At 32.0% G+C, this 14,943-nt stretch overlaps 1 protein-coding gene across 2 annotated transcripts; it reads left to right on the top strand.

Annotated features, from left to right (window-relative positions):
- Positions 1 to 1,110: 1,110 nt before the first annotated feature.
- LOC105342436 (carbohydrate deacetylase) lies at positions 1,111 to 13,773 on the top strand. Of its 2 annotated transcripts, none has more exons than XM_011449379.4 (5): positions 1,111 to 1,323; positions 6,533 to 6,666; positions 6,891 to 6,990; positions 11,837 to 12,029; positions 12,865 to 13,773. In XM_011449379.4, exons 1-5 carry the CDS (start codon positions 1,152 to 1,154, stop codon positions 13,160 to 13,162), a joined length of 897 nt encoding a protein of 298 aa, XP_011447681.3. In that variant the 5' UTR covers positions 1,111 to 1,151; the 3' UTR covers positions 13,163 to 13,773. The 2 variants fall into 2 exon arrangements, with proteins under 2 accessions (XP_011447681.3, XP_065938694.1); XM_066082622.1 differs by having other exon boundaries at positions 11,837 to 11,976; positions 12,865 to 13,087.
- Positions 13,774 to 14,943: the final 1,170 nt, after the last annotated feature.

Here is a 14,943-nt window from a genome sequence, read left to right as displayed (position 1 = left end):
AAAAAAAATACATCAACTGAATCATTTATAACGTCATAATGGCTCTAGCACCAAAATGACACACTGAAATTATTTTCTAGATCTTTTTTCTTGTCATCTTCTCACTTGATCAAATGTTCGTGTTCTTTGTCTAGAACAGTATAAGGGTGTGTTGTTTTATTTTACTATTTAAGTAGATTAACACAAGAAATAAACTAAAACTATCGTTTAAATGACCAACGCTTCAAGAACACCTTCTTTAGAATTTTATTTAAGCATGAATATTTCCAGTGGGTATTTGTAGTTTGAATGTAAGTGAATGTTTACTTAAGTGTTTTAACAATATAATCACATGACGTTTTACCCTTTATTCTTCAAAAATGATCTAACATTGAGAGAGAGAGAGAGCAATTAAATATCTGTAGTGTAAATCTTTAAATTAGCTTGATTGCAGTATGTATCAAAATATGCTTGACACTTATTACTGCACATTTTTCAACAAAGTATACACTCAAGAAGACCAGATCATGTGGCATACTTATTTGAAAAATGTACATATGTATTTTGGAATATTTTGCCGCAAATAAGAGAGTTTACTAAATCCTAAATAAATCATTGATTAAAATACAATTAATCACCAGAAAGAATAGTGGCAGAGGTGTTATTTAAACGGTTTTTATATTTCGAGGCTCATATAAACGATAATACATGAGTTTGACTTCGTGCGATAAAAAAAATTGGAAATTTTACACAGATCAGATGGAGAAATCGAACACCATTTGGTGTTTATCACTAAACACGATGCATTCAAGGGAGATATACAACACTGATCTAACATTGATCATTTTTATGAAACGATCTAATATCATTGCCGCAATACAAAATTAATATACATGGGTTGCATAGCATAACTGACATAAAATACATACATGTAAATAGCTTATATACCGGATGCTAGGAAATTCGGTTCACATACAAAATAGCGTAAAAAGTATCTTACGAGATGTACATATGTTTGTGCATATTTTCATGCACAACTGCAGATGTGATGCTCCCTTTTTATATACATCAAAGTCGTCTTACATTCAATTTGTTAAACCTTACATTTTGCATCCCTATGAGGCTGCCGTACTCACACACACGCTGATAACCGCAAATCCATCAGTACAACAATGAGGAGGCTTCTGGTTATAAATGCAGACGACTTTGGCTATAGCGTGGAGCGGAACGAGGGCATGGTGACCTGTTTTCTGAGCGGGGCAATTAGTGGAGTCACGCTGATGGTTAATGGCGTCGCAGCAGAAGATGCGGTCAATAGGGCGAAAAAGGTCAACATGCCAACAGGTACCCTGAAATTTAATATGGTAAACAGGTTTGGTTAAAACTATTTAATATGGTTTTAAATGTTTGAGAATTAAATTCGTTATTATGAAATGAAATTATGTATGTTTATTGAAAGTATTAATTTTACATGTGTATTTTCCTTAAAAAATGGGGACATTGTGATAAAACATTTGTAATGAATACTGGGATATCTACTTATTGGTAGGATTAAAATAAACTGTAAAAGAAGTTTTTGAAAGGAAAAAAAAAAGTTATCTATTACATCGAATTTCGATGTTTCATCAAATGTATATGTTTTTTGGAACATCGCAGCTAGCATGACTTTGTTGATTCATTGTTGGCCCAACGCAACCAGTGACTTTGTCCCAGTGTTGGCAAACAATGTTGGCCCAATGTAGTTTTGCTAATCGGCACAACATTGGCCCCACATGCTGGGTCGACATCGGCACAACGTCACATTTGTCATCATCCTTCTGATATTGGCCCAACAGTTTGCCAAGGTATGTAATATATGAGCAACATTGGCCGAATGCTAGTTAAATGACAGATTTATTTTGAATCCAGATTGAAAATGAACAAGCTATGATAAAAAAAAAATCCTTGAAATTAGATAACGGCCGTTCCTTATTTAGCTAGCATATGTTCACAGGGTAAATCTATATCCACACTTTTTAAACTTAGTTCCTCCAAAATAGAATAAAGTTATAATCCACCTTCTTCTGTTTAGCTTCATTTATATCTTCAGCTATTTATAGTCGTTCAAATAAAACACTGTTTTTCACAAACATTAAATTTTTAAGTCAGAGGAAAGCGGAAAGTTCATTAAACTGGGAGGGGACAGCTTGACATTCCCTAAAAAAAATATTCAATAAATGAGAGAGATATATATTTAGACGTTAATAAAATTGGCTTAATATATGCAGTTATTTGAGATGAATAATACTTACATTTCTGTTTTATTCGCTAGACTTTGGCTATGCATTTAGCAGACTGTGTATTAAATAACTCTAGATCTGTCCTACAAAATGCTAAATGGGAGCAAATTTGGCCATCTCAACAGATCAGATATCACAATAACCATGGAAACTGGCTAGTCTTACGAAAACTTAATTGATTGGTCAGTGAATGTGCTATCTCTTATCTCAGGGTCGGCAACTTAAATTCTACAGCAGCAGAATAGAATAAGCAGACTATCTTTATTTTAGTGTTGGGCTTTTACAAGCTCCTTTAAAAGAATAAAACTTAAACCTTGCCAACCTTGCAACCCACAGCCAATGTTGGCCCAACAAAGTCATGCTATCTTGGATATCACATTTTTGTTATCACAATTTTCGCTGAATTGAGGTTACCAGCTAGTACTTCATCTTTACAAGATATTCATAAGTTGTTGGTACAGTAGTGCATTGACACGTCGGTCTTATGCATAAAGATAAAGATGTTGGCTTTAGATAAAGCGAGGTTATGGGAGCATACGTTCAATTGTTCATGAGTATACATGTTTAATCATACATGAATGCTTTGTGAAACATTTCAAAACTTGTAGCATGCATTTTTAGGCGTTGGCTTTTTATTGTAGCCCTTTCCTCTTAAAAGAGGTTTTTAAAACATTAAACAATTTTATTATCAGTAGATTGTAAAGGTAAATCAATACTTACAGAGAGACTTGTTGGTGCTAGAACCATAATGACGTCATGAATGATCGATTTTACCTTTTTTTCTGTACTCTACGGCTTTAAAGTAATTATGTAGAAAATAAAACATTCTCCATCTTCACATTTAATATATCAACTTATGGGTTAAGTAATCCCGGCCTGATACCTAAACTCAATTTAACATCATTCTAACGAGGATGTGAATGGTTTTTAAATGCCGTTTTTTTGGTAAAACTGTAACCATTTTTTACATACAAGTATTTCATTTTTCAAAATGGACAAACTACGATTTGTTACAACTTTTCTTCATTTTTCATTGAAATTGACAGATGAAAACAAGATATTTCTGAAATGTTGATCTCTGTACACCCTATCAAACTAAGCTCTTGTGTATTACATTTTTAGGGGGAAGTGGTATTTGTATTTTGAACACCAAAAGTACGAAAGAGAGTAGAATATCTGTAAATATTTGAAGATGGTCAAAAGAATAAACAACAATATCTGATGTTCAGGGTTTTTCTTACAGTAATCGAAGAGACATGCAGTACAAAATGAAAACTTCGAGGAATTAACTTATGACTCTCTAACAAATGTGAACAAATTAGATGTTGAGTGATATAGTGCCGAACTTAATTGTATGGTGGGAAGCACAAAAGACTCAGGGTGATATAAAAATTGGATATTTCTATTAACTGTGCGTGCGTCATCTTGACGTCATGTTTTCAACATAACCGTGCGCCGTGGTGACAAAACATGTTATTTTTAAAATCGGGTAACAAAAATACCTTTTCATTAAATGGAATGAAACTTCGTATACCAATAAATTAAGTGGCGGTGCATAATTTAATTTGTAAGCTATGACTAATGTGAAACATATATGAGAGACAGCCACATTGTCTTCGTATTTTTTGATTGACCCTCGTGTATATATATATATATATATATATATATATATATATATATATATATATATATATATATATATATATATATATATATATATATATAAAGCACTGAATAGAATCAACAACATTGGGCATCTTTAAAGTGTCGGATCTAAGAAATAGATACTAAGCCAGTAAACTGAATATATAAAGCACTAAAAATGGCTAACGACACGACCCATAGATATTGTCAAATTTTCGGGACAACCAGTCCCTTCTTCAGGACAAAAGGATTAAATTACACAATTTTTTTTTAAAAGAACAACTACATTATAAACAATTTTAGTTCACATTCTTAAAGATCTGCCATCATATCTCAAGGACACTACAGATTACATGAATAAAACACCTTCCTCTGGCCTGCCAGACCATACTCTTTTCGTTACAATGGACTTCACGTCCTTATACACAAATATTCCTCACGATTAAGTTATCAAGGCCTGCTTGGAGGTATGGGACAGTAGAACGATTCAGCAGCCGTCAACCGAATCTCTACTCAAGCTCCTTGAACATGTTCTCAAACTGAACAATTTCATGTTGAATGGCGAACATTACAAACAAGTAAGTAGCACAGCTATGGGCACCAAAATGGCTCCCTCTTACGCCAATATATTTATGGGAAGATTGGAATGCAACCTGCTTCTTAGAGCTCCTTTCAAACCTTTGAGCTGGTTGCAGTTTTTAATTTGACGATATTGAGATGAAATGGGTTGAAAACCGAGAAGTCCGTATTGAATTTATTACCTATGCCAACTCCTTCCACAATTTGATTAAATTCACAGTTAAATTATTTAGTTCCAAAAATGTATTTTTGGATACTACATCAACCCTGGAAGATGGTGAAATAAAATTCAGTCTCCATACGAATTCTCACCTTTCTCTCAAGCCATCGAGTCGCCACCCTCCCCATACTTTTAGAGGAATGCCGAAAGGATTAACAACCCGAATTAGACGGATCTGGTCTTCTAATGAAATCTTTGAAGAACGGAGGAGAATATAAATATCCCATCTGTGTAATCGAGGCTATAAAGCCCACACACTGCAATCTACAATTGATGAGGTTGTTACAAAAGACAGGAATAATTATCCTTTTGCAATACAAAGAGAAAACAGACAAAAGCAGGGTTCCATTTGTCACTACATATCACCCTGCCCTTAAGAACCTCAACATCATCCTTAGAAGTAATCTAAAAATAAAATCAAGGAGCCCGTCGGGGAACATTTTAATACGAGTGGTCGCAAATGGGAAGGTTATTGACTATAATCCTCATTGGACAGACGCGGAAAAGCAAAGAAAAGTTCTGGTTGCACAGATTCAAATAATTGAGACCTGATGGCATGAACAAACAAATGGACTTCACTAATATGAACGTCTCATAGCCATACATCACCTGACACCCACATAGTAATTTTATCAAATCTGTCAACTGCGTCTCTTTCAGTTATCAGTCTCCTTTACCACCTTTTATTTGTTAATAACTATCTTTTCTAGTTTCTTTATTTTTAATTTTTTTCAATATTTTTTTTTGTAATCTTTTTTTCTCTTTTTAATCAAACTCTTACCCATTATTAACTTCATTGAAAAATTCGGGTCTTAATCATAAGTGCCGTACGAGTTAACAACTGGGGTTCTAATTTTCATTTATTAACTCGGACGTCAATTTTAATTAGCTAATTAACTCAACCAGGCGCGAAGTTGGCAGTCAATTGATTACTTTTTTATATATATATATTTATTTTCATAAACCTGTAGGCTCCTTTAATTTATGCATCTTGACCTTGGTGTTATTTTGAGGGTGAGTTAGGGTATTTCTATCAATTAACCGAGCCGAGAAAAGATGGAACTATCAGGTGATGGAGTTTCAAAATCTTAAACTACAAGTAGGTCTTTGATTATAATTTAACAAAAACTAAAGAATACTACTGGTTATATTGAAATTAACCACCATCTCATTCGTATGGGTGTAGGAGTTTCGCTTATTTTTATTTTAAATCTTAAGTCTAGAAAGGACCACATTTGAGATGCATTTTTTTTTCATGATACAGTACGAAAACGAACTATTTATTATACATTGCACTAGTCTGGCTTTGGCACAAGAAGTAAGAATTTGACCACCTCTGGATATCAACCTTGTTTTTAACTTCACACTTTCATTTTTTCTGAAGAAATGTCGTTAACTTGAATAAAACTTGCTGGAGTGGTTCTTTAACAACTTGAAGAAAAATAGACGAAGACATAATTTCTTGTCAAAACAAGTGACTTTTGAAAAACAAGAGTGTTCCAAATTTTAAATGTTCTATCATATGCAATGACCACAGATATGTTGGTGAACATATCACGGCCGAAAAACTAAATACTCTTGTAAGTCTGTAACTATGATATTGTTTCTCCTTCCATTATTCCTGTGCCATGCAATACTTTTATTTTTTACTTTTGCAAATATTATTAAAATTCCATTTTCTTAACGTTATCAGTACATTTTAGACAATGACATATCCAGTGCTTGTGAAAAACTTTTGAATTTGCATATTATATGTGTATGCCCTGTAAATTTGAGTGAAAAAAAATACGTCTTTTTTGTCCTTTTTATTGATTTTTGTCCTCTGTTGTAGGGATGCATTTCAACATCATTGAAGGAACCCCAGTTGGAACCAAAACAAAAACACTAACCGATTGTACTGGTAAATTCCTCGATCTTTCTTCACTCAAGAAAGCTTTATCTAAAGGCGAAGTTGATATGGAAGAGGTAATCTAGAATTTCTCAACGTTATAATTAATTATAAAGACCATATACATGACTTGTGTGCACGTATTCCAAACAAAGAGAAATTCAGTTTGAATTAAAAAAAAATACAATGAAAAGAAATATGAAACCAAAGAAAAATCCGACTTATATGATTGTTTTAACTTTTTCTATTTCATGAACGGATAAAATTTTGTTTGATTATTTTTTTCTCTTTGTTCTGTTAGGTGAGGTGGGAGTTACAAAGCCAAATTGACAGATTTCAATCTTTGATGGGCCGGAAGCCAGAACATATTGACGGACACCAACACGCACATCTTCTTCCAGGTAAACCTGTATATTTTACAGAACAGATCCCATGCATCCTTTTAAATGATCAATGACACTATTTTCAAATCATCATTTATATGATAACAGATTTATAAATACATGTACATATAATCTGTATTTACAAAATGTAAAGTTAAGAATATTTAATATAAATTTTAACACACTCTTTTGTACGATTGTTTTGTTTGTTTGCAGCGTTATTCTGTTTAACCGTAAGATTTTGAAGTAGAAGTTAATTTTGAGGTTTCTACACCCTTGATGTTTTTATGGTTAAATTCGTGTAATATTGGATTAAATTTGAAGATTAATATGTAAACATTCAAACTGAACTTAAATATTGGTATGTTGCAAATATTTTGCTCATGCTGTAGGAGCTACATGTAACACAGGTACACTATAAGGGCTATTATAGCGATGACTGCTCTCCAATCAAACATCATTTTTTTTTACTGATTTCTTTATATAATAAAAGCATTTTTTAAAAGAAATTAATCGCAATCCTTCATTTTATGTATTTTAACATACGAAGGTAATTTAGACTTGCAAGTATGAAAGTTATCAAATTAAGAGTGCATTTTGATACAATTTTTCAACCATGAATAAGTACAGTTTAGCAACATAAAACGTCTATTACTTTTGAAATAATGGTTCAAACTCACTGAAAATTGGTACAATTGTAACTCATTATATCTTCTATCGACATCTGAAAAAAAAATGTTTACCTTGGCAGGTAAAAATTTTCCTATGTACGGTTTTATCAGTTTTTCATTGAATTCAGCGATTTTAACTCAAACTACTCTCTATAAATTGTTAAACATTTGGGTTATTTCACTTTACTTAGCTTAAAATGTGTTAAACACAAGTGAAATATTGGCAAAACCATGCATTACATAACACTAGTATTATAACCGATAACGGTAAAATATTCAGGAACGCTCCCAATGACGTCATGCGACAATCGAAAGACTTAAAATCACTGAGCTTCTGATTTTTGTAATATGATATCAATCCGGGAACATTTTCATCTAGTCTCTAAGATTTCATCAATTCTCGCAGAGAGGATAATATTTCATTTTAAGGCTAATTCGTCTAAAATGAATTTGAGTCAGACATCATCATGATTATTTCATGTAGTTCGTGATTTTCTTGGTTTGTTGAAGGTTTCGACCAATCAATAGACTGGTTTATAATTGGACTGTGTAGATTTCAGCCCTGTCAGTTCCTATAGAGCTAGGTTTTCCTTAATAAATAGAAGATAGAAAAAATATCGGTAGATGAAAATGGTGACTCTTAATATCAAAAGATATGTGCATAAAATATATAAGTATACCACACCGGAGCTCATTACATATCTCATATTATCAATATAAATTAAACAATAAAATGCTTTATTTGGTGATCCATGGGGAATACGAAGGTGGTGACATTACAGAAAAAAAAATAACTCGCCTTCCTCAGGTATTAGCTACATTCATAATTTGCATGTATCATCAAAGAAAGCATTTTATTGTTTATATTTGTTTATTATTGTAAAAAATAAGTTAAACTCACCAAATTACTGTTAATGTGCATCAGTACGGTATCAAAAAAGAAACAGCCAAATCGTCTTCTATGGGAATTTAGGTCTGACATCATCATGATCGTATTGCGTAGTCCGTGATTTTTCCTAGGTCACTGCCTAGGGCGAGTCGATATCTGTCCTGTCGGTTTCTTGTCAGTTTCAGCCACTGTAGATTTTGACCAATCGATAAACGGGGCGTGTAGATTTCAGTCTGGCTGTTTCTATGGAGCTATGGATTTACTATAAGTTTCCGTAAGAAATAAAGGGAATTATACTTGGTAGATCTATATAAATATTAATTTTCTAGCACCATCACTAATGTGTATTTAAGATAACATTGTAGTTCACTCAAGAAATAAACAGCAATTTAAAAAGTTTATCGGGACATGAACTTGGTTGGTCACGTGATCAAATCCTTTAAAGCCCGATGGGCTTCTCAGAAGATTTGATCACCTACCAACCAAGTTCATATCCCGGTGAACTTTTTAACATTGCTGTTTATTACTTACATTTACGTTTGAGAATGGAAAATCGTTCAGAAAAATTAATATAATGGTGTTTTTACGTTTACAATATTACAACCGTCAAGCGATAAGCGCGTGCAGTTATCATAGTGACGTCACAAAAACGTGTATACAGAATTGAACGTTTTCGTTATTATATAGGTCCATAAAAGGAAACATATTTACAAATGTAAATATAGTGTTATATTCGACGCAATAAACAGGTGGGTGTGTAATGTATATATATGCATAAGTCTCATCTTTAAAATTTAAATGGGTATTTATTTGTGAAGATTAGTCTTTTAAATAAATACTATCTTCTTTTTTTAAGAAAAATCAATACAGAAAATTTTATATGCCTCTTTTGCAAATTCGGAACAAGGTCCAACATTCTCTTGGTGTATCAAATTTATAAAATGATAAAGTGATGCGGATGTTTTTTTTTTTTTAAAGCAGAAATGTTCTATCATGATTTTGATTTTTTAATTTTCATAGCTTCTATTTAAAAAGCAGGCTGATCTTTCATCAATGCATGGTTTTTTTTTTACCTTTAATAGATTTTTGTTTTAGTTTTGTTCACAAATATCAGTGAATGAATCTCTAATAGAGGAGGCAGGATTTAGTAAGTTGAAGAAATAAATTCAGATTGTTAGAAAATTTTAAATAAATGCTTTGAAATTTTGTTTATATTGCCTATTGCACTAAATTTAATCGTTTGACTATTGCATAATATATAAGCTTTGTGGGACTAACCTTTATAATAACTAGATTTTGACCCGTGCGTGCACGGGTTGACATAGCATATGATATAGGACATTTACGAAATAGATACATCGCCACACCGTATATATTGTTGACATTTGCATATATAACCAAGCTTGAAGCCTACAATAATATGCTATTAATTTCACTACACTCAGCTTAGTTGGAATACTGTAACTCTGTCTGGGGAAAGGCCTTCATCACAGTTAAAATGCCTCCCATATACCCCTAATGTAGCAGAAAATTGCAGAATCGCTCCAATACGATTTTGGAGAAAATTAATAAAGTTGCATTGAAAATAACAGTCAAATTGTTCATAACAAACTATTTTAAAGCTGTAAATACCTTTCTTTGAAAAGTTTGATTCTATAATTGCAGAATTCAACATTTCTTCAACAGCGTTTTTTACACACCATGTTGACATTCAAAACTCTCAGGCTTTTTTTGTAGTAAATGCACTGTGTTAGAGTTATCTCCCATATTTTCTTTGATGAACAGAAAAAAAAATTCCAATGAAAATTTACGTGTTTGTTTTATTATCTCTGAGTTTATCCATGCAAATGTGATATAGTGGAAACAAACCCGTGATTTAGCGTGAATGTAATGCGCATGCGCAAGATTGTAAAATCCAAAAAATTCAGATGATTTCCGGAATTTTTTGAGGAATTTTCGTTGATTATTAATTAGCGAAGCTTGATTGAGAAAAAATAAAAACAAATTGGTAATCTTCAAGTACCAATGATGTTTAGGATGTATAAAACAAAAGACAGTACTCTTCCGATTAATCGGTATTAAAGCTAAAAAATTCGAGTCTATTATTTTAATATAGTAGTATAGATTAGATATGTTTGGTTTTTGTAGTCTATACAACCACAGTCATTTCATGCATATTTTTTTACAATTGTATGCTATGCTAAGGTAGGCAATTTTGATGATATGCTATGAAATTTCAATACAATGCTTTGAGATTTGTACGCTTTGCTATTAGAAATTAAAAGGAAGGGCTTAAGGATATGGTATGCTATGATGTTGCTAGGAGATTTGAACAAAAACACCTCCATACACAGATCGAATAATTCCAAACATTTCGAAGTAAAATGATAAGAAGCTAAAGTTTACCACTCATCTGCAATGTGAACATTATTTCTTTTAAATAAAATCATTTAAAAACGAGTAAAAATCATGTTGTATGCTATGCTATGGTATGCTGTGGTATGATATGACGAATGAATGAAAATATATGGAATTGTATGCTATGGTATGAGATTCAAATGGTATAAGATTCCAATGCTATGGTATAAGACTTCAATGCTATGCTATGCTATAGTGCATCAAATGTTAAAGATATGCTTGAATGACTGTAACTATTTTTTGAGGCCTGATATACATAATGCTTCCAATCGTTTATTTAAATTTTGGTGTTGTTGTTGTAAAACCCTCATTTGTACTGTCTATTTCTATCTATGCTACATTTTTTTACTACACATACAGTGGCATTCTATGTGGGTTTTTTTTTTGTTTGAAATACATTTCCAACGGATTTATTTTTAATTGTTCATATTCAATTTAAATTATGCAATTTCAACAAGGACTAAGCTCACACTTTAACTTGACAATTATAAGGGAACAAACTTTTCTCTAGCAATATTGATTTCTCCTTTCAAATTGAAATATCGTGCTCTTATTTCTTCTACCTGCGATTGACAAGCTTTGTTGTTTTCAAATGCACAATAATCCCTCCCAAAACAAAAGTACCGAACTCAGTAAAACTAACAAACAAAACACAAAATCAAACAAACAAAAGTAATGCATATACAACATGTTCTGAATTTAAACAATTTAACTTTCAAACCCACATTCTCATAAAGGGACAGATTGCTGAAACACAGGGATCATTTATGATTTTTCTATAGTTTCCAGTTTTCAAACTATTTCGTGTTCGTGGTTAATGTCAAACAAAGTCATTTCTTCGTTACAAAATCAGTTCGTAATGCACGTATTTCTGTATTGCGACCAGGAATTTGTGAAGTGTTTGCATCAGTTTTACGGGAGAATGGAGTTCGAAGTACGAGATGCCCGTATGAAGATTTGGAACCAGACCACGTGTATTCTTGGACCGCTGACGTCATCAAAGACTTAGATGCAATGTTTCAAGAGGTGATTGATCAAGCATCGTCAGCCAAACCTATCTTGAAGGAAAACGGCATTTGGTATTTATAAAATTGGGCAAAGTAGCCCCGACATGCTTTTAATTACCTGCAAGCTTAACATGTAACTGTGATAATACACGATTTTGCAAACGCATAATCAAAATTGAAATCATGAATTTGCGGTTTAGATTTGAAACAGGGTTTGTAAGATTGTACAACTGTAAATCCAAGGGCATGTTCCGATTGACATAATTTAAGATAGATACAATGTAAATTGCATGTTAAATACTATATATACATGTACTGTTTGTATCTCTGTTGAGAGTTTATAACGTGATTTGAAACGCGTCACCACAATCTAGAGTAACACAATTTTAATCTTGATGCATTATTGAATAATTATAAATATTTTGTTGTTCAAAAATAAAAATTTCAATGACATGCATATTAAAAGTGAAAAACCTTCATCGTGTCAATGGCTTCATGGATAATTGTATTATACCTGAAATTTAAGTTTTTCTCTACTTTTGTAGTAATGTTTACCACCGCCGTGGAATAAAGTACGGGTTATTCCAAATGAAGATTTGATAATCTAGTTTTTTAATATAGTTGTTTAGTAGCGTTTTACGTCAACTTTTGAAATATTTTTTCAAATATCTGTAATTTTAACACGATTTGGTTTTTTTTAAACGTAAATAAAAGTAATAAGCAGCATTGTTGAAAAGTTCACCGGGATATGAAGTTAGTTGGTACGTGATCAAATCTACCGGGAAGCCCCTCGGGCTTCACAGAATTTGATCACGTGACCAACCAACTTCATATCCCGGTGAACTTTTTAAATTGCTGTTTATTTCTTAAATAATTCAACATATTTTTTCTCTATTCTATTTCGCAGGGTTTCCGATCGATTTGTTGGATTACAGACGATGGGATCGGATATGACCTTAGAACGTTTACAAAGACAGTTAGCTAAGGCGTTCAAATGTAACGGAAATGACGTCATATCCTGTGAGTTAATGGTGCATCCTGGGTACAAGTCAGGTGATGTTGGTGGATGTGGAATTGGAGTCGATGATTTCGCCAGATCGGAGCAACGGGAGCACGAGATGAATGTGTTGCAAAGTAAAGAGATGCAAGATTTTTACCGCACACAGGGAATTGAAATTGTTCCTTTCCAGCGCTGCTATAGTTAATTTCATGAATTGCAACGGCTTTTAATATATGCTGCATTTTATTTAGATTTAGAAAAAATTAAACAGATTATTCTACTGATATAAATCTGCTCTGATTTAAATTGTCTACGCAATGCAATTTGTCATTTTATCAAGCAGCATCATAATTCTTGCCATTTGATTAAAACAAACATTCTTACCGTAAGATTTAAACAGACATTCTTGCCGTAAGATTTAAAGGGACATGGTCACGATTTTGGTCAAATTCTTTTTTTCTGTTTTTATTATTTACAATACTTTAAGAATGCATATCTAATGATCGAATGAAATTTGAGAGTCAGTCTTAGAGTTACATGTATAAGCAAAATACAGAGCTTACAATTCTTTATCATGTACACAAGGCTCGTGCCCTCTCTTCATTTACTCAAGTCCAATATACCAGTAAAAAATCTTTTTTCAACACGTTCTTACATAGATAAATAATTCCTAACGTTTGACACATTCATGTTCAGGTATGAAACTGGAATTTTCACCTCAACATTCAAAATGTTAACAAAAGATTTGTTTACATTGCAAAGAAATGTAAGGTCTGTGTATTCGCTTATATCTCAACGAATGTCACTCAAATATTGGTTGCCTATCAAAAATGCCTTACTTAAGCACTGTAGACATTAGAATGAGAAAACCGTGACCTTGCCCTTTTGATTAAAATTTAATTAAAATGCTAATTCTTATTTTTTAATTTTTGATTTTATTTAGAAATCATCTTGTTTCTGATTTTTAAGTCATCGCAAATCTGGCAATACGGGTGTTGGTGTTAAAGAGGAAAGAAATTCAAGAGAGCTACATTGTATTGTATTATAAATTATATGTACACAGTTGATAATTCCACATAATTATTACTAGTTAAACATGAAGTTAAAGTAATATTGTTGGCTTGGATATTGTGATTGATTTCCAAAAATATTTTTTGTAGTTATACATATGCAGTAATGTATTCTAATTGCTCAGCATTTAATGATTTACAATGCTCAGCATTTAATGATTTACATTTGTTATATTATATTATTTTAATATTTGATTTCTTTATGACAATATTCATTTAGAAAATAGTCAATATTAACGTGGATAAAAAGTACCCCGGTACATTAAAATCAAAATTCTTTCACTGGAATATCAATATTTGGCCAAAAAAGTATTTCTTTTTTAAATTTTGGTTAAAAGCCCCAAAGGAATTCAAACTCATGACTTATATCTCCGTAGATAATGCTCTAACCCATTATGCTACGCTGTTAGGTAATAATTGTGTAAAAGAAACAAATCATAAAATTATACTTGATTTTATTGTTTATTTCGATATGAAGTTAAGTACGTCCCAAAATGGACTCCGAGGTGTCCATTACAACCTTAATAGCAGATATGTAATAATATATTATTACATATTGTAACACTTAAACATTATGCAGTTTTGAGTATGTATAAACATTTTTAATGATTTACATGTACTATCAATGCCAAAATATCGAAATCAGGGTTTAAATGATATACATAATTATGTAGTTTTTTGATACAGTGCATTATATATATTTATTTGTATTTTAAAAGTAATATTGCAAATAAAGAAATTAATCTAATTAAAATACACGATATCAAAGTGTACAAAACTGCGATCAACTTGTTTTATATAGGAAAACAATGCTAAATCATTAGTTTTTATCCAGAGAGAGAGAGAGAGAGAGAGAGAGAGAGAGAGAGAGAGAGAGAGAGAGTTTCTTGCAAAAACTCACAAGAGGAAATTCGAT

The sequence above is a fragment of the Magallana gigas genome, chromosome 4 (genome assembly GCF_963853765.1).
Source record: "Magallana gigas chromosome 4, xbMagGiga1.1, whole genome shotgun sequence".
In the NCBI taxonomy this organism is placed as follows: Eukaryota; Metazoa; Mollusca; class Bivalvia; order Ostreida; family Ostreidae; genus Magallana; species Magallana gigas.
The sequence above is the reverse complement of the archived record's forward strand: the minus strand, read 5'-3'. Positions and strand labels throughout refer to the sequence as shown.